This window comes from Phalaenopsis equestris, unplaced genomic scaffold, assembly GCF_001263595.1.
Source record: "Phalaenopsis equestris unplaced genomic scaffold, ASM126359v1 Scaffold000002, whole genome shotgun sequence".
In the NCBI taxonomy this organism is placed as follows: Eukaryota; Viridiplantae; Streptophyta; class Magnoliopsida; order Asparagales; family Orchidaceae; genus Phalaenopsis; species Phalaenopsis equestris.
Genome location: NW_018164444.1, coordinates 24,260,488 through 24,287,497, shown reverse-complemented (window position 1 = coordinate 24,287,497; position 27,010 = coordinate 24,260,488). Strand labels below are relative to the sequence as shown.

Here is a 27,010-nt window from a genome sequence, read left to right as displayed (position 1 = left end):
CCAATCAAAATATCAAAATAATATTTAAATTTGTTTTTATTTTTTACCACATAAAATATAATTGGAATGAAGATGCAGCCAAAGCCTGAGCACTTTAAGTAAATAAACTAAAGACAAACACTAAGAAAATATTGTACGCACGATTATCAAAGCAAAGTAAACGTTCATGATCTAGAAGTACCCAAAAAATTTCTTGCAACGCATTGCATATGACTCCATTTTTTGTCGGACTCAGATCGGTTCGCTGATTCCTTTGGTCCATTTAATTCTTATATATCCCACTTCTTCCTCTGTCACCGGCAATACGGTCTCACCTCTCGCTCACCAAATCTTCGCGGCGATTAACAGAATTTTCAGTTCTCGGCCTCTTCAAATAGTCGACGGAGGAGGATCGCCATTTATCTGGCGAGCCCCTTCTCCTCCGGCAAGATCTCGATTGGCAAAGCTATCTACCCTAAGCTGGATCCAATTCAGGAGTCCACGCAGCCTCTGAAGCCTCCTACCACTTCCAAGCCAGATCAGGTCCCGGTCGCCGTCGGCCGCCGAGTTGATCCAGTCGCCGGGGGAACTCGACGGAAAGATGAGGCGTGTGAGGCAGGAGTCGGTGGGGGATAAGATCAACCGCTTCCGCAGTGTGGTCGTCGTAGTTTCGATCCCAATTGTTCTCGTTTTGTTCGTCATTTACTTCATGCCGCGGGGCCCCGCGCCACTTCCTGCACGGGACGGTTCTCTAATTGGGCGGAAGGCGGGCCCGAGCGACCGGTATAAGAGCTACGCCGTTATTTTGGATGCGGGGAGCTCGGGGAGTAGGGTTCATGTTTACTGCTTTGATGGGAATCTGGATCTGTTTCCAATTGGGCAGGAGATTGAGCTCTTCGTGCAGGTAAGCGAAGATCCCGGTAACGTATGCTAGCTTTGTGTTATGAATGCCTAAAGTAGGCCTCACGGATTTAGAGTTACGTACGGATATCCTTCAGGACTATTTGTGTGGATCTTGCAATGATAGAATCAACCTATTGCTCATTTTCTTCTTGATTACTTGTGCAATTACCTGAAAGTTCCCCTTTCGTCCAACTCGTCCAGCATCATATAAATGCCTATAGAGTGTTTTCCAGCAGCTATTATCAAGATATATGCTGATGAACATCTGATATTTGGCATTGTGGGATAGGTTGTGCAAGATTTTCAGTCTGTATTTGGAGTTTTGGTTGTTTCAATGTTTCATTTGAAATAGATGTAGGACGACATGTCTGGATTGAGTTGTATTTATTGCCTGGAATAGGAAGCAAACGAGTATGTGGAAGGGATATGAATTGGGAAGGCAGAGAAAAATTAATATTAAAAAAATTATGCGAAAGTGCTTAATTGAATGTAAATGAATGGAAATGAAAGATTCATAGCCAAGAAAATAAGAAGAAAAAGAGTGGATAAGACTAATGTTGATAGCGATGAATTAAAAATGATATTGAAAATAGACAAATGGTACTTGGAGAAGATTTAATACAAAATTAGGAGGAGGTGGATGCATTGGTACCTGGGTCAGGAGAAATTGTATATATGTGATTAGTGATATCAGAGCGATGAAGTAGATCTGTAGAGTTATTTAGAGTGATATTATATGTGTGTGATGGAAACAAGGAAGAAGCACATAGAAGATTAGAAAAAGAATAAGAAGAAATGAAGAGGTGGAGAGAGAGAGAGCGGGAGAGTGTAAGAAGAAGAAAGAGGTTGATAATAGGTACCTGGGTCAGGAGAAATTGTATATATGTATTTCTTTTATTCAATGAATGGTATGTTGCTATTGTGCACTCAAACTTTAGTTAATATAAAGAAAGTAAATCTTGAGTTGCATGCACAATCAAAAGAGCCAACAAAGTAAGTGTATTTCTTATGTGGAAAATATTGAAGTAGAAAAACTATGACTATTGAAATGAATTCCATTGATAGCAAAAAAAAAAGTTATGAAGTATGGCCTTTCACCATAATTAGGGGTGTCAATACAAAGCAAACCCAAGTATGTTTTTTTTATAGATTTCTCATATTTCAATAATGTAAGAAGGTTGGCAACAACAGTCCTTCTCTAGAAAGCATGTGATGTTGCTTGCAAGTGTCACGAAGATTTTGTATCTTATAATTAGTTCATAGAAGCTTTATGAGGGTCTAAGTAACTTCCAGAACTACCAAGTCTTCCAATATTCCAATTGCTATAATGAATTGAATAGAGGTTTATTTATAGATTTTGCAGATGCATTCTAGAGCAAATTCAGATGGTTAAAATTGATAAGTGACTCAGAAATTTTTTTTTTGTGACTAGATAATATCTTGAACTTTTAAAAATTATGATCAAATTGGCGATGCTCTGTGAATTTGAATGTTGGGATGTTACAAAGTCAATGATTAGTAAGTGTAATAGAAATGAAAATACTAAGATGAATATAAGACAAAACTTTGAAGGATAAAGGAATAACATGTATGGAAAGATGAAATGATTGAAAATACACTTATGGTAGTTTTGAAATGTGTAATGAAGGGTAGAAGAGTCACCCATTAAACGAATTGATAAAGTTATATTTATAGCCATTAAAAAAAATAGGTAGAATCAAGGTTTTATTGATATAAAATTTTTAAGTGATTTGCAAAGACTGGGTTTAAGGCCTCAGAAAACACTCAATAAGAATGAATAAAAAATGATAATTTATAATGTCGACCATAAATAAATAATTGGGAGAAAGGCTAATGATGATGACGAGGAGGAGGATAATTCTAGTATTTATATTGAATGTGTTAGCACATTCCATCTAGATATTGATATATGATGATGTAGATTGCAACATCTTATGATGAGAATATACTTTGATAATGTTGCCCTTGCGTTGGCTCACTTGATTATGGGTTGGCTTGAGTATCCAACAATGGTTGCCACATACTCCTCCAATAGGCGTTCTAAATTTACGACCATTTAGATCAGATTGATGGGAATAATTATGTTGATTTGTTGAAAGTAGCATGATTGTTTAATAAAGGAAAACATGCACTATAGATTCATGTGGTTGACGTGTAAAGAGTGCCATGGGTTCTTAATGTGAAACGAGAGTGCGTAGATTGTTCCCTTCTTGCATTGATTGAGATAGGATTTTTGAGCAACAATTTATTTAGTAGTTTTTAATTATTTTATATGTAGTTTTAATATTAATACTTATTGAAGGAATGAACAATGCAAGCTTTCTACACATTTCTTCTTTTTTATGATGTTTATAGCCCAAAAATGGGTATTCTGAAAACCATCAACTATAGATTTTTTTTTTGTATTTTTGTATTGAAATTCTCCTCCTTAAAAACAATTGTTTCCCACTAATGCCTTATTAAGGGAGATCTGTGGAGGTTTAGATTCTTTTTGAATGATTTGCATGACAGAGTTTGCACCAATGTGATCTGATTAGCGTGGTGCCTGCATGAAGATGAACCTTGGTGGTTGGTGTAATGCCTAGTTTTCACCCTTGTAATGCTAATGTTACAATCCAGAGAACACATCGACCTTTAAGAATAGACGGGGGCTAGTGAGTGAGGGAAAGTCGAGCGAGCACTTTCACCCTCGGTTTCAATGAAAGTTGAGAAGGATGAACTCAAATTGATGGGAAGCAAGGGTCGTAGACCGAGTGCTTAGCGGAGCAACTTCATTGTAAGAGGAGATAGAACAAGTTTTGCGCTCGAATTGAGCACACGAGGTGTTCAATTAGGTGAGCAGTTGTATGAGCAGTGAACAATTTTGTTGAAGCCAATAGCGGTGACAGCTACAAGCATGTGATTGTACTGGGGAGAAGTAGATGAAGGCAAAGAGGGGAGGCCTTTTGAGGCGTGTCGCGGAGATTGAAAACAGGGCATCGTAAAGCATCCATAGTGAAGTAAGCCGAACGCGAGTAGGAGAGAAAAATTGCGAGGATTGTTAGCTGCAGTCTCCAGGCTTGATCGAACATGTGAGTGGGAGAAGTAGACTAAAAATCTTGACTATGGCAGGCAAATGAGGGGATCAAATGAGGGAGAAGGTTTTTGTATTCGATTTTGTGTAGGGGGGTGAAGAGCGGGTGAGTCATGTATAATGTTAATTATAATTATTTATTTTCAATCAAATTTTAATCAAGATTTTATTAAATTTAAAATTTTATTTTCTAGTTTTGAGAATTGATTGATCAAATTTAAATATATATAACGGAATTTATAATTAAAATTTAAAATTATAATGAGGATTCGTTAATAAGATTAATTAAAAAATTTATTAAATAAACATTTAGTGAGATAATTCTGCATGTGTGTGCATTTATGAATTGCCAAAATAAATTTAATGTCAAAATTTGATAATAAGATAAATTATAATTCTTTAATAATTGAATCATAAATTATGTCAAATAAGAATGCAGTGATAATCTTATCATGAAATAAAGCATAAATCGATTATTGAGATTTGAATAGATATATGTTAGTATATAATTTCATAAGATTTTATTAGTTCAATATAGATAGTTAGAAAATTAATAATAATATATCTTAAAGAAAAGGTTAGATGAATTAAACAAGTGATTAAATAAGTAAAGGTCAAGCAATGAAAATCTAATTATAAAGGTAATTATTAAAGTATCTACATTATTTTAAGAGTTAATTAAAAAATTATAATTATAAATGACTATAAATTATTTGATTAAACTGACATGAATATTTTATGCATGATTATAGGTGTTCTATTATAGAGAAGATTCAAAACTTAAAAGCTAACAAAATTGTTTAAAAGTGATGCAAATACTCTTCCTTTTAAGTTGTAGCATTTTTTAAATTGTAAACCAATTTCATGAATAGTTACTGATACTTAGTTTATATAATTATAACCATTTATTTTGATTCATCCATTCTTAAATAGTATAAGTCGTCGGCCCCATCCTAAGGATTTAAGGATTCTAATAGGTGTCACTAGTTGCAAGCTTTGTAAAAAAATTTGTTTTTTTTTTTTGAAAAAAGAAGACCTTACATATGATCTAAGGTAGTGATGCAAATAATTTCAAAATAGGTTTTGAAAAATATGATGCATAAAGTAATAAAAATATATAAAATTTTTATAAGTTTTAAATAGATCATAGTAGAAGAAAAAGCCTTAGTGACACCTATTAGACCTTTATAAACTTAGCAGAACATACACTGCTGGTCCATGGTGCGATAGCTAGTATTGCCGACTGAGACGTTCATGCGGGTAATACTAGCTGTCGCGTCGTGATCAGCGAAGGGTCACTCAACTAACGAGCTAGCTTTGTCGTCAAGACGATCAGAGAATGCACATGCAAATGCGACAGATCCAAGGTAATGTGATCGTCCTAGCGGAGTAGGAGCGATCGAGAAAGAGACAAACCTTCACAACTCGTATATGGAAGCATATACTAATAGTGAATGTGCCACCAAAGAGGAATGATGCATGCAAAACAGACAACATAAGTGCGAATGAGCGTGTTGCAGAGGCGGTGACCTGGATGGTGGTTGTGCCATGAAGGCAGTGACCCAAAAGATTGTGTGCTGTGGAGGCAGTGACTTGGAAGGGGTGGGTGTGTCATGGAGGCAGTGAACCGAATGATGGGTGTGTCGTGGGGGCATTGACCCTGAGGGTGGTTGTGCCGTGGAGACATTGACCCGGTGGGATGGGTGTGTCACAGAGGCAATGACCCGGAGGGTGGGTGTGTCGTGGAGACATTAACCTGGAGGGGTTGGTGTGCCATGGAGGCAATGACCCGGAGGGTGGTTGTGTCGTGGAGGCAGCGACCCATAAGACTGTTGTGAAAAAACGATGACAATAAAACAAAAATTAGAACTAGAAATTAACAAAATAGAAAACATAGCGGAACACACAGATTTACGTGATTCGACAATTTGCCTACGTCCACGGAGCTATAGAGGATTTCATTACTCGAGGATTACACCGTCGTCGATTCGACGATTATAAGAAAGAAAATCTCTATTTCTCTCTCTCTCTATCTCTCTCTATCTCTCCTTCTAAGCCCACCAAAGAAGAAATATGAAAGGACAATAAGAGAAGCTTCTGATTTTTCCTTCCAATTAGTAATCACCAAAATTAATTACATTCAAAGGGAGAAGATAATTATCGTGATGGGCTTCCTGTCCTTTTTAAAGCTTCTCAATATCTAGCTTATTTTGACAACCCTTAATTTCGTGATTCCAGAAGAAGCATGGAATCATGCCTTAATGACCCATATAAAGAAAAAAGACCATTAAGACAAGTTATCAAATTCCTTTCCTTTTTCTCTTTGGCAACTGGAGGCGGGAACTTCTTTTCCAGGCTACCCGGTGGCGGGAGATTAATCTGGGCAAAATTTAATTGAGCAATATTAATTAAGCTTTCCTTAATTCTTCTTGTCAAGAAAGACAACTGCTTTAAATGAAAACGAGAAGCGACAAGCTATAGTGGGAAACAAATTACATAAAGAAATAAACTTAAATAATTTTCGTAAGTGTCGAGGTCGCCAAATTAAAGGAAGTGGACCGAGTCTCCACCTTCCTTAATAATCCACCAACTTGAAGACTGGGACACTGACTGCATCATCTGCTGGTTGCATCGACTTTATCCTCAAACGTGATATTCTCCATCTCCACCACTCAAAACTCCTTGTCTTCACGCTAGAAGATCAATTGAAGTCGAATACAACTTTAGTTCTCAAGAGTAACACCCTTAGTCGATATATCAACGTTAACATAACCTTGTACCTCTAAGTTCTTTCCCGGGTTACTCATGTATCTGCTTACAACTCCCACTGCATGGGCAATATCATGCATCTGCTGAAAGACTTTTTCAACAAGTCTAGTCATATACCTCTTACATCAAACGCAATCTTGACCTGGTACACCCATTTGTTGTGCAATGCCTTCTTCCTTGGCGGAAGTTCTGTTAGCTCCCAAGTTTGATTCCCTGGCAGGGAATTCATCTTCTCTTTCATGACCAACTTCTACTTGCTCGAATTTTCATCTTGCAAGATTTCTTTACAGCTTTGACTAATGTGACCAAACCTGCAATGCCACAGATCTGTCGTGCTCTCTGCAACAACAGTGTTAAGTAAACATGTAGTTATATATACTGTGTCAGTTTTCTTATCCCGAGCCAATACTAATGCTCATTTGGTACCTTCCAGATGCTATCTGAAAACACTACTGAATGACCATACTTATTGAGCTGCTCAATAGAAATGAGATTTTTTTTCAACTCAGGAATGTGTCTGGCCTTTTGCAAAGTTCATTTGCTATTGTTAAGGAGTGCAATATCAACGTCTTCCATCCCCACCACGTCCAGAGTAGTTTCATCAGCCATATATATCTTCCTAAAGTTATATGCATTATAGTTTTGCATTAACTCTCGGTGGGAAAATGTATCAAATGAAACTTTTGAATCTAGTATCCAGTTATCAACAGAACTGTAAACTGTCAGCAATTGCGTTACCTATACTCAACGATAACTCTATCATTCTCCTTCTTCTTGGGATTCCTGCAGTTTCTTTTTATGTGACCACTTTTACCACAATTCCAACAGGTTGCCTACTGATCAAATTTTGATTTTGATCTTCTTTTGTTTGAGTTTTTGTTCTGTGATCTCCTTATGGAATCAACATTCAGTGCCGAACTCAAACCCGAGGTCTTGCCAGAATCTTTTCTGCGCACCTCCTCAACCAAAATCAAATCACGAATATTATCATATTTTAATTTATATTTACTTGCAAAATTGCTAACTGTCATCCTCTTGACTTCCCAATTATTTGACAATGAAGCCAACAATATCAACGCACGCATTTCATCATCAAAATCAATTTCAACATACAACAATTGATTTGTTATAATATTGAAATCATTCAGGTGTAGAACAACAAATACACCTTCCACCATCTTTAAGTTGAATAACTTCTTCATTAAATGCACCTTGTTATTCGTTGATGGATTTTCATACATACCTGATAAAATTACCACGAGATTTGCAGTAGTCCTCTCCTTGACGAAGTTGTGGGCAACGAATCTTGACAGGGTTAATCGTATAATCCCCAGAACTTGTCGATCCAACATATTCCATTCTACCTCATCCATCTTTTCCTGCTTCTTTCTTAGTAACAGTATGTGGAGTTTCTTCCCAATGAGGTAATCCTCTATCTGCATCATCCAATAACTAAAATCTGTGTCATTAAACTTCTCGATCCCTAATGTCATCACTTCGTCTCGTCTCTCCCCATCGTTCTTCCTTAGATTTGAAACCATGACTCTGATACCAATTGTTGTGAAAAACGATGACAATGAAACAAAAATTTGGAACGACAAATTAGCAAAATAGAAAACACAGTGTTTAAGTGGGTAGACAAATTGTCTACGTTCACGGAGCTGCAGAGGATTTTATTACTCGATGATTACACCGTCGTCGATTCGACAATTACAAGAAAGAAAATCTTTCTCTCTCCCTCTCTATCTCTCCCTCTCCCTCTCCCTCTCTCTTTATCTCTCTTTCTAAGGCCAGCGAATAAGAAATATACAAGTATAATAAGAGAAGAAGCTTTCGACTTTTCCTTCTAGTAAGTGATTACCGAAAGCAATTACACTCAAAGGGAGAAAATAATTATCGTGATGGGCTTCGTGGCCCTTTTAAAACTTCCCAATATCCAACTTATTTGGGCAACCCTTAATTTCGTGATTCCAAAAGAAACATGAAATTATGCCTAAATGACCCATATAAAAAAAGCCCACTAAGGCAAGCTATCAAATTCCTTTCCTTATTCTCTTTAGCAACAGGAGGCGGGAACTTCTTTTGCAGGTTACCAGGTGGTGGGAGATTAATCTGGGCAAAACTTAATTAAGCAATATTAAGCTTTCCTTAATTCTTCCCGTCAAGAAAGGCAGCTGCTTTAAATGAAAACGGGAAGCGGAAAGCTATAACAAGGAACAAATTACATAAAAAAATAAACTTAAATAATTTCCACAAGTGTTTAAGTCCAATTCAAGGAAGTGGACCGAGTGTTCATCTTTCTTAATGAGTGTGTCGTGGAGGCAGGGACCCATTGGGGTGAGTGTTTTATGGAGACAGTGACCCGGAGGGTGGGTGTGTTGTGGAGGTAGTGACCTGGATGGGTAAGCATGATTCTCGTTAGGGGAAAACCACACAATGGGTGGGCTTGACTGTGCAACCCCCTACCCCCCGTCGAATAGGACATGTGGGTGTCTGAAACGAGTGTGGACAGTGACTCAAGCAAACTCAACCATGGAGGTCATGATCATATAGGATGTCGTGCAAAGTAAACAAGTGTGGGGATACTAGTGTGAGTGCGAACACTAGTGACGTGGGGCACTGTGACGCAAAGATGTTACAGAGCAAGTCTGTTGAGTGATATAGCTCTGGGAGGCACGAGCACTTGTCAAGAGCAATGTGAACCAATCATGCGATGATGCAACATTAAACATAAACGGTCGGTCGAACAAATCGGGCTGATCGGATGAGCAGATGGAAAGGATCAATTGAATTGATCGGGCCAGTGGTGGTCGATCGTTCGAGCCAACGAAAATAGTCAATCGGGCTGGCGGGGGCGGCTGATCGACGATGAAGGGTCGGTCGGACCAATCAGACTGGTGGCGGTTGATTAGTTGAGCTGATGAAAAGGGTCGATTGAATTGATAGGGCCGGTGGTTGTCGATCGTTCAACTCAACGGGTGGTCAGCAGGCCGACGTAAGCGGCCAATCGACGGGGAAGTGTCGGTCGGACCGATCAGACCGGTGGCAATCGATTAGTCGAGTTGACGAAAAGAAAGCATGTAAAAGTGATATTTTGATGTAATTTACAAATTCATGCAATTCACTCAACCCGAATATGAACACATGCATAAAATGGAGGTTTGATCACGCTCGTCAACGAAGACAAGTTCGTCCTAAAGACCTCACAGGTTTTCCTAGGTTAAAAGTAACGGGGAGCGACGGTGGCCACCTCCGTTTGCCCAACAAGAAGAAATTTTGTGGAGAAAAGTTTTCGCGACGTAGGGAATAGGGAAAGTTAAAGTCATGGTACTTTCCATTCTTTATGCCCAAATTGACAAATTTCACTCCTCTCCGTCGTGTGAACGAAATCGCCGACACAAATGCAGGGTTGCAACGTCCCCGAATATTGGGATTTTGTGCTTGAAATGAAAAGGGGCAGGTTTTTCTTGTGATTTCGTGGGTAATCACAAAGGCTCCCTAATTCTATCGGGTTTCCTTTAAGAAATAAACAATCAATCAATAGGCGTGTGTCGTGTCAAATAGCGTTGGCCGACCAACTTGCCTAGCGTGGGCAACTGAACCCACGTCAACGTCACAAATTTGGCCAATCAAAAGACGTATAGCTAGACCGACTAGTATCGTTTGGCTAATCAACTTATTCGATAATGAGCGATTGGTTGAGTCGGACGATACCGGGTGGCAGGTTAAACCCGCCTCGTGTGTGCAACCAAAACCCACAACGCCTAGCAAATTTTACTCCTAGGGTAGTCTAAGAAAAAAAAACACAAGGGTTTGAAGAATTTCACCTACGTGATGGTTGATCGAAGTATTTCTTCACGCAGGAGGAAACTCTCCTAACAATAGGAGAGAAGCCCACTCAAGTTATTTCCTAAAGCAACGAAGAAGTTCCCCTCACTGGAGAATCGTTGGAGATGGAGAAATTGACTGGATTTCTTCTCCCAAATGATGAAGAAGCTTTCCTCACCGGAGAGAATGAAGGAATTGTTGAATTTGGCCTTCCCCCAAGCAAAGAAGAAACTATCCTCGTCATCTCACCTGGGTGTCGCAGAAGATGAAGAAGACAACCAGAGAAATAGAAAAAAAGATGAAGGGGATCAAGAAGAACGGCTTCCCTCACCTTCTCTTTGAAGAAGATCAAGAATCTCCCAAGAAAAGCCCCTTGAATGCTCCTCCCAAGCTCTCCTCTTTTTGGTTAGCCCTCTGCCTCTCCCTCCAATGGTAGCCAATCGGCTCAAATGAGCTCTTCCCCTTGGTTTATCTGTTGTAGGAAGTTTACCCAAGAGATCTAAGCCACTTTCCCAATTTGGAATGTGCCCAAAATATCTCCCATACCATACTTAGGTGAAGAATTGGTCAATAGAGGAATGACCAGTGGTCTCGGCCGCCTTGCCGACGAGAATCCAGGGACCAAAGGATCAAAATTTGCGAATTGGACCTCCACGCCGGGCTCGGGCGTGGTCACACCATTGTTCATAGTGTCGCAAATCGGAAGTTGACGTGGCTACACACCCGATGCCCGATGTAATTACGTCTGGTGCTCATTCTGGGCGGCGTGGCCACGCCACTTGCGGGCTTGGTCACGCCGGTCGATGAAATTAGGCGACTGTTGAAATTTGGGCGCGGTCATGCCCATATTGCGGCATAATTTTGCCGTAGTCTCTGTTTGACCGGCGTGGCCACGCCACCTTCGGGCGTGGTCACGTCGACTGCAACCCTTTTAAGTTCTTCGAAGAGGTCTTAACGTGGTCATGCCTGATTTAGGCGTGGTCACACTACTAACTAGACGTGATCACACCTAAATCAGGCAGGGTCACGCCATACCCTAAAAAAATTGGGCTTCCGCAAAAGCTTTCAAAGGGGGTTTCGGGCCTCGTGGGACCTTCGAAGAATCGAATATGAGCAGTTCATGATCTGTGGACCTCCGTAGGGACCGTAAATGCGTCTCAAAAGAGTTCAAAACGCCAAACCATCTACATATCGTGGTTCCAACTTGAAATCTATCTATCTAGGCCTTAGACTTAAGGTCCGAACACGGTGTGGGGTACTCTAGTCGACGATCTGCACCACGAGAAGGTCAATATCAGCAGTATACAACCCTGTGTCATAGGAGCGAACGTCAAACTGGGGGATATCAGAAGCAATGCTTGCTTGGCCATGATCGACTCGGGGCACGGCTATGAAGGTGTAGACCTCAATTACTGTGTCGTGGACTCAACGAGCATGTCCTGTGTATATCGCATCAAAAATGGATGCCAACACTATTGAATGTTCTAAGCATTACTGAATGATCATAATTGAATACTAAGACGATTATTTTTTTTACACTAATTAGATATATTTAACTAGCATGCATTTTGTTTCTCTTTCATTTTTGTTACTGTAGTTTAGAATTAGGCATATTCAATGACTGTCGATAGCTCACATTCGTTTAAATGAACTTTTTTATGGTTTAAGCTTTTAATTAGAAGATCAATATTAAAAGAGATAATGTGTATGTAAAATAAGTTCAACAAATAAAAGGGTAATTTTTATTTGTTAAATTAAATTACTTTCTTTGGTGGTTCTTTTAATTTATTTGGATTGTAAACTATTTGTTATGGAAAATGAAAAATATAATTAAATATGGAAAATGAAAAATATAAAAATTTAATTTTATCATCTGGTTGTTCGTTCCCACCTTGAAAATTCTCTACTTCCAGGCCGATTCTATTAAAACCCCCTAGCCATCGATTGCGATATGATAGAGAAGCCATTGTTGCTTGATATCTGTGTTGTTTGGCTCAAAAATGGTTGATATGGGGCGAATCTAGATCTATTCCTTATGATCTTGGTGTCACCCATGTTTATTTTAGCTGTGCTTTCACTGCTATTGAATTGATTATTTCAATAAATTAGACATAGACTAATTAATTATGAGTTTCTTCGAGATTCATGCGATACATCAACTTTCAACTTAAATGTTTTGCTATCCCTAACATTATCATGCAAACTGCTCTATTTATAGAAATAAGAATAACAGGCATAGAAAATCAAGCCTATCCCAACTCAAAGTCAAATTTATACTTAGCCTAACAATTACCATAAAGGATGATTCTTTGCAATTCAATGCTGAAATAGTATTAAACTCTGATCTATTTTGCACCAATTAGTTCATTTAACTGTTTCATTATGTGGAGTATTTTTTTTTTTTTCAAATTTAGCTTCAAATAAATGTGCAACATTGAAAATCATCATCTTATTTTCCGTTTGTTTTTTCTTAATGCATCCAGAAAAAACCAGGCTTAAGCTCTTATGCAAAGGACCCCAAAGAGGCTGCGGAATCTTTGATTTCTCTTTTAGAGAAAGCTGAAAGTGTGGTTCCTGAAGAATTGAGAGGGAAAACACCTGTTAGAGTTGGGGTAAAACTTATAATTGCTTACAATATACTTTTCTTGTTATGAGAGGCTGAAACCCAGAATAGTTATCCAGGAAAAATTTTACTGACTCAGTATTTCTGTATTTGTGCAGGCCACCGCAGGTCTGAGGCAGTTGGGAATTGAAACTTCTGAGAAAATTTTGCAAGCAGTAAACATCTATATTGCTTCCAATACTAGTCTTGGTTTTATTTAAGCTGAGAAATGTTTGGTTTTCTCTTTTCAAAAGATGATGGCTTATTTTAAATTCTGATGGCATATTTTTTCGTGCTAGCAAGCAAACGTTGCTATAATTATCTCTCTACTCACTTCGATTTAACTGGCAATTACTGCAGGTTAGGGATCTCCTTCATGAAAAAAGCTCACTAAAGTTTAAATCAGAATGGGTTTCCGTTCTTGATGGCACTCAAGAAGGTGCTTTCCAATGGGTATATCCTTTCATCTATTCACTTTCACTCTTGATATATATATATATGTGTGTGTGTGTGTGTGTGTAATTGTTCCTTGAAACCCCTACGTTTTTAGAAAGATTATTTTTTCTGATATTTAAATAATGAACTCGCACAGTCACCATGAAAATTCTTCTCTGTTTAGAAACCAGTCACCTCAGTATCAAACCCTAATAGAGAAACTTCAAATCCAAATTCCTGTGACAGATTTTGAAATAACTTCAGTGGCTTGACCAAAAAAGGCAAAAGTGCCCATCATCAAGTCAAACTTACCTTGAGAATGATGCAAGTCTAAACTTGGAGGGTATGGTCTCAGCTGTATCTAACTCTGGGGACTGATTTCTCTGCATTCAACTTAGTAAAACTCAGTGTACTTTATTCAAAGTTTCAAATCAATTTTACTTTTATAAAACTTCCCTATGAAAGTATAGTTTTGCACTCCTGCAGTTATTTAGTTTTATCAGTTGATATGTTGATGCATTATAATTCCCATATTTCATTCATTTCGGTTTATTCATTCTGGACTGTCTTCTTACATTGTCACCTTTGCGTCATTTTTGTTGATTTCTAGACGGAAGATTTACATTCATACCACTCAATTCCTATGTATTTGCAAATCTAACTCCCAAACTTCAATTCTTACATACATGCCACTTTACCTATGCATGAAAATGTGTATTTCACTTTTTAAAAGTTAAAATGGTAGTATTTTTTATGTGACATGAAAGATTTGGGTCGTATAGCTATAAATGTAAGAAAGTAAAGTTTAAGAATTGGGTAGTATGCATCTAAAAACTGAGAACACAACTTTTCCATACAGGTAACTATAAATTATTTACTCGGCAACTTGGGTAAAACATACTCAAATACAGTGGGAGTAGTAGACCTTGGAGGTGGATCTGTCCAAATGGCATATGCTATTTCTGAGGGCGAAGCAGCCAAGGCTCCAAAACCAACAGCTGGAGAAGATGAATATGTGAAAGAGCTATTTCTTAAAGGAATGAAGTATTACCTTTATGTTCACAGGTCGAACCTGAAAATGGTTTCCTTAATCACTCAGCTTAGTCATATTTGTCATGATGCATTACTGATATAACTTTTTTGCCTATAAATTTGCAGTTATTTGCGCTATGGTTTATTGGCTGCTCGAGCAGAGATCTTGAAAGTTGCGGAAGGATCTCATAGTGATTGCATATTGAATGGCTATCACGGTAAACTGCCTGTCACTCTTCAGTTATTTTTAGGACTTTCAACTTAAATAATGTTTAATTGCTATTTTGTTTCTGAGAGCCATTGATATTTTCTGTTGTCAAAATATAGTTTTAATACAAGGTTAGCATCTATAGTTGTCTACATGCAATTTAATTATGACATCAGTAACTTCACTGCATGTCCAATTGCTTAGTAATATCTCTTAAATGATCCTCTAGAAGAGAGAAAAATGATGGGATGATGATTTTGATAAATTTCAAGTACATGTAGTACCTATTGTGGTAAAATTTTCATTTTGTCAATTCTCTTATGTGTACATTTCTTGAACTTGAAAGTTGGCAATCTTATTTCAGCGCAGTGTCATATTATATCAAAATTTTAATGCCTGCAATCCGTATTTGAAAAAAATAACGGAATTGAAGTTCTGTCCTGCCAGCATGGAGTCAAAGCTCCATGTTGCCTATATTTAACATAGGCTCTGCTATGAAATCTTCAAGTTCATTAAGTTACCGTAATATTTATGGTTAACCCGACATGTCAATTTGACCCAAACTCGACCAAAAATTATAGTTCAGCCTGACCCGAATAATTTTTGGGTTGGGTTCTGGTGAGGAATTCTTACACTTTTAATGTTTTTTAGTTGGGTTTTGGTTGACCTGGCAACCCCAAATTGGCCTGTTAACTCAAAACTTACATGTCGATTTGAAACCAACCTCAAATTGAGTCGAAATTGGCTCGAATTTGACAGGAATAATTGTTTTGCCTCATGTTAAACTGGTTATAAAGGTTGAGTTCGTCAAGTTAAATAGCTTCTAGTCGGGTAAAACTTGAAACTGACCCACAAACCTGATTTGACACCTATAGACTATTGTATTAGCTTGGAGCCATTGTTATATGTTGAGATTTGTATCTTATTTTTGAGGGGTCTAATTGTAAATAGAAATTATTGAAGGAGTCTAGTGGGTTATTTGTAAAAGGGTTTTTATGGCTCTATAGATGCCCAATTCTTGAATGAAAAAGAATTAATTCCTTCAAAAAATTCTTTATGGTATAAGAGCCAAAACCCTAGCTGTTGTGCGTGGGTTATGACTTACCAGTTCGAGCATGGAGCAACAACATTGTGCGAGGCGATGCAGAAGAAGGTAGCGTGCAACTGAAACTGAGAGGAAATCGACTATGGTGAGGTTTCAAACACAAGGAGGGTACGTTTTTGCGTGCGAGATTGTTTGCGGGAGGAAGTAGAGGTTCAAACAACTTTGAAGTTGCGTGTGGGATTAAACGACAGGAAAAGGGAAACGGGAGTTGGCTTCGACTTCGAGAGCAGGAGCTGTCGTTGTGTTATCCATGCATAGGATGAGACAAGGGAGCAAAGAAAGAAGGGAGTTCTTTGTGTTGTGTGATCCCATCGCTGCTATCTAGCAAGTTCTTGTTGCAATAATTGGAGTTTCAAAGGTTTTGGTGTGTTGTGATCCCGTATTAGCAGCTATCGTCGCGCGAGCGAAGAGGAGTGCTCCCGAGGCTCCTGTTTTGACGCATAGGGAAGAGAAGAAATGGTGAGTTTCCAAGACCTTCGTACATAGCGATTCCTTTGTTTGCTGTGAAGCCGAAGGGAAGTGCAGACTCCTGCATGTGGAGGAACATGCAAAGGGCAAAGCCTTAAGTTCTTGTTGCGACCGAGAAATAGGAGAAAGTTTCGACTTCTCTATGTCACCTGAGGGACGAAACAGGGGGGCTTCGCGTGGAATAAAAACTAGCAAAGGGTTCGGATTAGGCATACTAAGCAAAGAAGAGTTAAAATTGAAGATGTCAAGAGATGAAGCTAATGCAAAATGTAAAGGATTGGAGCTTCTAGGGAAAATAGATCCCGAAGTTTTGAAGGTCTTAGTCGTGCTCATACGGGGGGCTAATATTTGACGAGAGCCAGTACCTCAGCAAGTGTTTCGGCTCAGTTGAGTGGACTTTCTAGAATGCGATCAACTTTGGCTGTCTTGAGCTCATGTAGGGAGGCCCTCAGGTGCTAAAACTGTGGAGAAGTGAGACACTTGAGCAAGGCCTATCCAAAGTTACCTAAGGAGAGAGAGACAAGTGGATGTAGACAATGTAGAGATCGTGGTTGTAGCCGTGGAGGCCAAATAGGTGGAAGAGGAGACTATCGGACAAATTTGATGGTATTAGAGGATGAGAGAGAGACAGAGATGGACTTTATTGATAAGGATCATGAGCTCCATAAGATGTTGAAGAGAATGCAAAGAGCGGTGTATATGACTAAGGATGCATCCACATTACCGTCATCCAAGGGCAACACTGCCACTTATGCTTACTCAACCAAAGACACTCGTGATACACATGCTCTTGCCTCTATATCGACCACAAGAACACCATAATGGATAGTAAATTCTGGTGCATCTTGACATGTGACAGGTAACGCTAGGGAGTTCTTTTCCTATACTCGTCTAGTAGTTCCATATAATATTCAGACTGGTGATAGTACAACACAACCTGTGATTGGTAAATGTACAGTGAGAGGTGTCAATTCTATGACTTTGTCCAATGTTTTGCATGCTTCTTTCTTTCCAGTGAGCCTTTTATATTTTAGTGTCATTTGTTTCAATTAAACTGTGATGTTTCATTTGATATTCCTAAGATGATCTTTAAAAAAAAGGAGATTGGACGAAGACTGGGGGCTGACACGTGGCATAGTGGACTCTAGTACTTGGATAGAGAGGGGATTAACTCAGTCTTGACATCCATGGTTGAGAATGCTAGAGCAGGAAGATTTAAAAGGCGTGTGGAGGATATATTGTTGCTATATCACAGACACATGAGATACTCATCATGCATCTATTGAGTTGTTTGGACCCATCCTTGTATGAAAAGGCAAAAAATGAGAAACTGATGTGTGATGTCTGTGAGTTTGGCAAGCTCGCTAGGAGCTCTTATATCAGTTCTAAGAATAGGCTCCGGCGTGTTTGATTAATTATATTCAGATGTATGGGAATCTTGTTCTACAACTTTGATGAATGATTACAGATCTTTTGTGACGTTCATTGATTGTTGTTCTCGTGCTACTTGACTATATCTCATGAAGAACAAAAGTGATGTGCTTGTTTGCTTTAAAGAATTTCACATGACAATTCAAACTCAATACAGTGCAGTAGTGAAATTATTAAGGTCTTATAATGGGACAGAGTAAGGCGTTTGAGGAGTACTTGTCAGCCCAAGCGATACAACATTAAACCACATGCCATACACACCAGCACAAAATAAAATAGCAGAGAGGAAGAATTGTCATCTTCTAAAGGTAGTCCATAGCATAATGATGGCAATGAATGTCCCACAACACTTTGGGGGCAAGTAGTGTTGACATCCACTCAATTGATTAACAGAATTCCTTCAAGAGTGCTCGAATGGAAGTCTTCTTGTTAGATATTGAAAGGAGACAACGGTTGGATCTTTCTATTGAAGGTATTTGCATGTGCATGCTTTGTGAAAGACAACTGATAATTTATAGGGAACTTGGATCCCATGACAGTGAAATGTGTGTTTGTGGGTTATTCTGCTATTCAGAAGGTTTAAACAATGCTACACTTTGAAGGTGAATTTACCATTTGATGACTTAACAGACACTGAAGATACAAGAATAGAGAGATTGAATAGTAGAGGTGCTAGAGTGGTGCAAGTGAGATCAATGTCATGTCCTATGATGTGGGGTGAATCAACTGAGGAGACGAAAATCGAGGAGATTGGTCCCATATATGGTGGGATTCAGGCTGAATGTGAGCTAAGGGCGTATACACGGAGGAAGAAGCAAACTGAGGGAACAAAGTTTGTTGTGCCAATAAGTCCCTTGTTCCAGTTTTCTCTAACTCTTGAGACACCTATATCATTCACCTTTGATTCCAAACTCCCAGATATTATTCCTTCTCTGTCCACTCCTAACCCCCAACATTAAGGAGGACCTTCTGTAGCAATGCGAGACATTTTTCTTATCGTCTTAGGTGAGAACTTGACATTGCGAACTTTATTTCTTATTCTAACATCTTACCGTTGCACGGACTGTTCATTGCATCATTGGACTCTTTCTCTATACCAATATGTTGACAGATAGCTAAGGAGGATCCAAAGTGGAAGGATGTCATGTTGGAGGAACTTGGTGCTCTCGAGAAAAATAAGACGTTTGAAGCTTGCGTTGCTACAAACGGGGAAAAAGGCAATCGGTTCCAATTCGGTCTTCACAATGAGGCAGACCTCAAAAAGAAAAATTGATCGTTATAAGGTACGGTTGTTGGCTAAAGGATATAGTCAGACCTATATCATCGACTATGATGAGATATTTACACCTGTGGCATAGATGAGCACAGTCAGGACTCTTATCTCTCTGACTGTGAATGGTAGATGGAGGTTACACTAATTGGATGTGAAGAATGTATTTCTCCTGAGGATCTACTGGAGGAAGTGTATATGGAAATATCCCTGGACTTTGGTACAAACTAAACAGTGGGCAAGCTATGTAGACTTAGGAAGTCACTGTATTGTTTGAAACTGTCTCCTTGAGCTTGTTTTGACATGGGCTATCGGTAGATCCTTGACGACTACACAGTGTTCATTCGACGAAATGGTGGCCACACCACTATACTTACCGTGTATATGGATGATATGATAGTCATTGTTGATGATGAGGAAGGGATTGTGCTGCTAAAGACACGATTGGGCAAATAGTTTGAGATGAAGGACTTGGGACTACAGAGGGGATTGTTCTATCTCAGAGGGAGTGTAATAGATTTGCTCATAGAGACAGACATGTTGGGATGCAAGCATGTCATTTCACCAATTGATCATAAAGGAAAGTTGAGTGAACAGGCGGGAAAGCTAGTTGATCGAGAGAGATAACAGAGGTTGATAGGTCGTCTCATCTGAGTCACACATGTCCAAACATCTCATTTGTAGTGAGCGTGGTGAGTCATTATATGAATGATTCTAGGAATGATCATGTGGACACAGTGTATCAGATTCTGAGGTACCTGAAGAGTGCACTAGGGAAGGGGTTGATCTTCAGGAAGAATGGTCATATAGACATTGAGGGCTATTGTGATGCTGACTAGGCAAGCTATGCAGATGAGAAAAGATCCGCCTCAGGATACTTTATGTTCGTAGGGAGCAATCTGGTTCCTTGGAAGAGCAAGAAACAATCTCTAGTAGCGAGGTCAACAACAGTGGCAGAGTATAGGGTCATGGTGTTAGAGTTGTCAACAAGATGATATGTTGAGAACCTTGTTGGTAGAGCTCAAGTTGGACCAAAGAGCTCAAATGAAAAAGTTGTGGTGTGACAAGTCAACAATCAATATTGCCAACAACCTGGTGCAACACGATAGAACCAAACATGTGGAGATTGATAGATTCTTCATAAAAAAAAGCTGAATAACAGGCAACTAGAGCTAATTCATGTAGCCACTGGAGAGCAAGTGGTTGAGTGCCTCACTAAAGGATCTAGTTCATTAGATTTGTCCAAGTTATGTAACAGGATGAACTTAGTGGATATCTTTTGCCTATCTTGAGGGGGAGTGTTGAGATTTTTATCTTATTGTTTAGGGTTCTAATTTTAAATAGAAATTATAGAAGAAATCTAGGGGTTATTTGTAAAAGATTTTGTATGGCTCTATAGAAGCCGAACTCTTGAATGGAAAAGAATTGATTCCTTCAAAAAATTCCTTATATGTTATTGACATCTTTGGAGTTGGCTTAGTCTCTGCTTTGCAATTTTGGTTTGCTTCATGATGTTGCTTCAAAATTATTTAGGCTATGGCCTTCAAATGCATTATAATCGATTAATATCATAAATGGTTGCCATAGAGCTAGAGTTATATGCTAACAAAGTATCATGAATCAACCAAGACTCATTAAAAAATGCTATCTAGGCACAAAAACATACTAATATGTTAAGATTCTTGACCTCACTCCAGTTTAATTGTTGGCTCTACTTATAGGCTCAAGTTCTTGATTTTTTGCGTGGGCCCAAATAGGGATTATACAACTTTTTAAGTAATATTTTTTTTGTCAACATATTTTTATCAATTTTATATAATAAAAAAGCTAAGTCTTTAATATCGGTCCTATGTTTGGATAAAAAAATTATGGGTTTTTAATTATTAATTTTTGCCCCATTTTAAAGTTTTTTTTGGCTTCATCTCTGGCCACATCAATTGTGCCCTATGAAAATTATTGAGCATTGGTTTATCGCCAAGAATGCTGAGATCATTTATTTATGAAAATTATTTAAAGTTTTTTTTGGCTTCATCTCTGGCCACATCAGGGCACGTCGAAGCCGCGAGGGTTGAAGGCCAATTTGCCACAATGGTTTATCGCCAAGAATGCTGAGATCATTTATAAATATAATAATCGAGCTTAGTTCATTTGCGGCTTGAGCTTGATTATATCGAGCAACTCGTTTATCCTCGTCGAGCTGAACTTGGTGATTGAATAAATTAACAAGAATTCAAAAAAAGTATTCAAACTTATTCAATTACATTAATTAAACGATCACAAGTGAGCTCTAATTGAATCGGGCCACGAATAGTTGCCAAATGCTTAGGTCATATGTAGCACTACTAGTTCTGATCGCCAGAAGTGGGCATCTATGTTGGAGAGAATGCAGAAAAGGTTCTTTCCATCATGATGTCTTTCTCAATTTAGTTTAAATTGCTAAGTTTGTTAATTTCTTTTATTAAAGTATTATGTTATATTTTAATTGAAATGATGATTGAACTCTAGAATGCAATGCACAATGAAATCACATTGAAAACCCCAATCTACATGCAGTCAACTTTTAAATTAAGAAAAAATCAGTCACTTCTTATGAAAAAATACGAATACTCTTCTTTCATTTCAATTAATATAGTTTATAATCAATAAAATTTGAGATTTCCTATGAAAATTATTGAGCATCAAGGATCGAGTTTACATGGTAAGTTTTCTCACCATAAAAAAAGGGGTTGGTCCCACACTTAAGCAGATCAATTTTGAAATAATTTTGGGTTGGCAGGTCAATTCGAACTTGACCTAAAAAATTAAACGAGTTAGGATTCCAAATCCGAACTTGACCCGAAAATTATTCAATTAGCCTGATTTTTTCGAGTTGAGTTTGGGTTGAGTTCCCATGTCAGATCAAATTTTTGACACATTTAGAGCCAAATCTCAATAACATCAATCGTTTCTTGAGCTAGCTAAGGCTTGTTGTATGAAACAATCACCACATTCAATCTTCGGTCTTTAGAAAGCTCCTTCGAACGGGCAGCTCATATTTAGGGGTGGAATCAGTTTTGTTTTCTTAGGATAGGCAAAATCACCAAATGCTTGATTTGGAAATTGTACTTACATACCACAGAAGTCTTATGTACTACATATGTCACACCCAAAATCTGATTTTTACACTTTTAACACCTTGGTGTTTACCATTAAAAAGATAGTGATGGTCGCATTTTTTATGTTATATTAAAAATTTGGGTGCTATGCATATAAATATAAATGTTTATGTGATACGCAAGAATTGTGTGGCATTTACGTAAATTTCCCAAAAAATTATTGAGGGGGGATGCAAAATTACTAAATTGTCTTAACTATATAAAAAAACTACTAAATTTTTTTTATTTCTATAGAAGAATCTGAAATTCTAGGGCAAGCAAATGGCCATTCTGAGCTTAATATATTTCTGTCCACGCTCATGATTACTGATAAAGGCGGGTTGATGTCCCCAAGGCTCTTTGATTATTAGAGATTGAAGTTTACAATGCTTCAGTGATAGAATCACGGGATTTTTATATTGTGAATCAATCCTTCTCCAAAACTATTACCAAGGCATGCTCTTACCTATTCATCTCCTTATTTGAGCCTTCTCTCACATCATGCAAGTTAACTAACTATTAGGAACTCTTAAGTAACATATTTTGATCAACCTCAACCCATCTTAAAAAAAAATTTATTTAACGACGCCCAATCTACCTCAAAGAGCGATATCATTCTCGATCCTTCGTACTTGACGGGCTCAAGATTATTATTGAGTCAAGTTTAGATAATAAGAATGATGTTTTCTCTTATGGCTTCTGCCTTGTAGGGTCGTACAATTATGGGGATAAACAATATCCAGCTTCCTCCTCACCATCCGGCGCTAGCTACGCGAAATGCCGGAGCGATACCGTCAAAGCTCTCAAACACGATGAAACAACTTGCACGCATCTGAAATGCACATTTGGTGGAATATGGAATGGCGGTGGCGGCGACGGACAGAAAAATATATTTGTAGCCTCATTTTTCTTCGATAGAGCTGCTGAGGTCATTATTAGTAGGAAGATTTACATACATACCACTCAATTCTTATGTATTTACATATCTAAAACCCAAAGTTCAAGTTTTACATACATACAACTTTATTCATGAAATGGTGTATTTCACTTTTTTTAAAGTTAAAATGGTGGTGTTTTTTATTTAATATGAAAGATTTGGGTTGTATAAATATAGAAAGTAAAGCTTTGGTGTTAGATATGTAAATACATAGGATATTGGGTGGTATGTATGCAAATGCCCCTTATTAATAATTCCAAATCAATTTTCTCCTTTGCCTACTAATCCACTGGATGCTAACCATGCGTAAATGAATCCTCTACTCAGGCTGGTTTTGTGGACCCAAATTTGCCAGTTGCGAAGGTTAAACCTTCAGATTTTGAGGAGGCTGCTAAAAGAGCTTGTAAATTGAGTGTTGACGAAGCAAAGCTCACCTATACCAAAGTAGCAGATGACAACCTTCCATATCTTTGCATGGATCTTGTTTATGAATTCACATTGCTCGTTGATGGATTCGGTAAGCGAAAGTTATTACAAGTTTTTCTATGATATTTTGAAATCATATAGCATTTTTATGACCACATTGAAAGTCAACATAAATGCTATATAGACCTGTAGTCCCAAAACAGTTCTCTAACTATTTTCATCGAGCCATTTTAATGCTTGAGTTTATGAAAGTGCTAAATTAGTCTCCGGGCTATCTTAGTGTGGGCTAAAAATATTCAGTGGAAGCAATTTCAACTCATATTAAAAGATTATGAGGACTAAATTGAAATTTTATGAACTCTGAGACTAAAGTTACATATACCAAGAAAAGAGAAATAAAGGTAAGGGGGATTTGCATATATACAATGAATTTTATTGATTTACATAGTTAATGTCTAAATATTTCTTATTTACTTGTTTAATGCTCTAAAATCTAAATCACATGCAAAATTCCACCAACACTAAAATCTAAAATCTTCTAAAATCTAAATCACATGCAAAATTCCACCAACATTAACTTATCTAGAATGAAACACTTTTTATGACAATAGGTTTTGGTGTGATTTAGACATTGAAAATATAAAGACCTTGGTGTTTGGCATGTAAAAGATAAGAATTTAATGGCATGTATGTAAATCCTCTTGAAAATTCAATAAAAAAAATTTTTATATTGGGAAAAAAAAATAAAAATAATTTTAATAATAAAGATATATTATAATAGGGATAGTTTCCATGTATTCCACACAATTCTTATGTATTTACTTATATAACGCCTAAACATTCATATTTACATGCATAACACTCAAATCTTTAACATCACATAAAAAAAATGTCGTCAACATCATCTTCTTAAAAATAAAATACACATTTTCATGCATTATGTTTATGATACTAAGGTGATAGTGTGTGCATATCAAACTTTTGGTATTAGATTATGTAAATACAAAAGAATTGTGCACCATGTATGTAAATTTCCAATAGTAATAATAATAGTAACCATTTAGCACAATGTATAAATATAACCATACATAACCCTAATCTCACAGGCTTGGAGCCATGGCAAGTTATCACACTTGTAAAGAAAGTCAAATATGGCAATTCTTTGGTGGAGGCCGCCTGGCCTCTAGGTAGTGCCATTGAAGTGGCTTCCATGGCTTAGCACAACTATAGCTGCTTCTGCTGCAATATCAATTTATTACGATCCTCTTAATTCCTGGAGCTATTCTTTTGTCATTTTGGTTGGGGAAGAGGTTCAACAGTTGCAGGTCTGAGTTTGCTCCGGATTCCATTAATCAGCTTCATCACAATTTATATATCATTATTTTTTCAGCCTTTTTTTTTTAATTTATTTTAAGGGAGAGAAGTATGTTATAATATTTGAAATTTGAGTTTATTCAGATCCTTTTGTTCGGTCAGGCGCTGTCTAGCAGTTGATTTAGTAAATGTTGTAAGTCTGGATTTACTAGATCCTGTTGGACATTTCAAGCAAATTTGTGGAATTGTGAAACTCTAGGATTTACTAAATCCCAGATTTTAAAGTTGCAATTTTTTTGTGTCTGATAGGATTTATGTTAAATCCAATTTAAATTCCTTATTAGACAGACCCTTAAAGCTGAAAAGTGAGAAGACTTTTATTGTTCAGAAGTATAGAGAAATGCATTAAATTTTTTGAAGCTACATTTTTGTATTGTGCTTTTGTTTTTGGTGAAGTATCTCAACTTGTGGGATTAATGTGTCACAAATGATGATATTACTTCAATTATATTGCCTTAATGATGTTGGCATTTAAAGTAAGATTACTACTTTGTATTTCTATGAGTTAAAAGTTGAAGGTGATTTGAGTTTTAAATTCAGGATAGTTTATTTACCAAATTAGCACTATGTAATTTTTTGAACTACTGGATCGTAGAATGCTTCGATCAAATCATTGAGAATTTGACAAGAAATATATATATATATGGGTTGGGATCTTATCGTAAATTTGGAGTTTTGAGTGAGAATTTGGAAGTGGATGAAAGAGTATGTTTGATTTGTAGATTGCAATGATTAGGGTTTGATGTTAACAATATAAGTATATAATTTTATCATTATATATCATTATATATCATTATATTAATTGATTTTAATAAAAATCGATATAATTTATTAGATATTATTTAATTTGATAGGGAGAGGATGATTAATTCTATGTATCTTGACTTTTTTGTTTATTTGTGTTTTTTAATCATGGTTATATCTTAATGGTATACATAATATTTAAAGTGCTTAAAATATTAAAAAAAATGATATAATCATAAAAATAGATCATCAAATAAATTTTTATTTAAATTTTCTAGCAAGTTTTTTTTTAATAATAATAGAATAGCATATTTACAAATATAATTAAGCAAATAAGCTATCTTTCATTTATTTTTTCTTTATCTAACAAGCCCTGTAATTTTCTTCAATTATACAAATAATTAAAATGAAAAATTTTTACATCAATAAATATTTATGTGTTCATCCAATAAACACTATATCAAATCCCTACTCTTGGACTTAATAAACCAATGATCCAACTATATGAAATTCTATAATTCACAAATTAAAAAAATAAATAAATAATTCACAAACTAAATAATAATAATAATAATAATAATAATAATAATAATAATAATAATAATAATAATAATAATAATAATAATAATAATAATAATAATAATAATAATAATAATAATAATAATAATAATAATAATAATAATAATAATAATAATAATAAACAGAGATTAGTAATGCCATTACTCAATGGCACATTATAGCTTTTAATAAAAGATACCTCTATTTCTAATAAACATCATTATTGAACAGTTTACTTGATAATCCCTGATTAGTTATCTAATGATAGTTCATAATCTCTTCTGCCTTCAGCAAACATCATCTCAATAGCAAGCGAGAATGGCGCAAACCTTCCTTTGCTCTCTCAATTACCTATAAAAAAACACAAAGAAGAACTTTGTTTCATTTGTGACATTTTTGTTAATTTAAGAAAAATTACATTTTGGGTCGATGCCAAATAAATTTGGTGGATAAATTAAAAGACTCCAAACCCAAGATTGCTAGGTTAATTTAATAGAGTGATGAGTATATGAGAGTATAAGATCTTGATTCTATACACAATAAATGAAATATATATTAGTATATAAGTACTAATTGAGCTAATATATTGGTGAAGGGTGATTGCAAAATGTAGAGGTTTGTACTAAATATTATTTTGGCATTTACATAAATACCTCTCAATTTATATGTATTTACATATCTAACAACTAAACTTTACTTTTTTTTACATTTAT

The 27,010-nt window shown here is 36.7% G+C and overlaps 1 protein-coding gene across 1 annotated transcript; it reads left to right on the top strand.

Moving 5' to 3' along the window:
• Window positions 1–278: 278 nt before the first annotated feature.
• LOC110025448 (probable apyrase 1) lies at window positions 279–25,226 on the top strand. The gene is made up of 9 exons (XM_020725936.1): window positions 279–883; window positions 13,057–13,185; window positions 13,295–13,351; window positions 13,536–13,628; window positions 14,470–14,675; window positions 14,769–14,860; window positions 22,969–23,186; window positions 23,523–23,712; window positions 24,728–25,226. Exons 1-9 carry the CDS (start codon window positions 581–583, stop codon window positions 24,838–24,840), a joined length of 1,401 nt encoding a protein of 466 aa, XP_020581595.1. The 5' UTR covers window positions 279–580; the 3' UTR covers window positions 24,841–25,226.
• The last annotated feature ends 1,784 nt before the right edge of the window (window positions 25,227–27,010 follow it).

Excerpts from the sequence above, each read along its gene's own strand:
- LOC110025448 (XM_020725936.1), top strand. The coding sequence starts at position 581 with ATGAGGCGTGTGAGGCAGGAGTCGGTGGGGGATAAGATCAACCGCTTC. Across the intron at positions 13,352-13,535 it reads CTGAGAAAATTTTGCAAGCA|GTTAGGGATCTCCTTCATGA; the intron begins GTAAACATCTAT and ends CAATTACTGCAG. Across the intron at positions 13,629-14,469 it reads AAGAAGGTGCTTTCCAATGG|GTAACTATAAATTATTTACT; the intron begins GTATATCCTTTC and ends TTTTCCATACAG.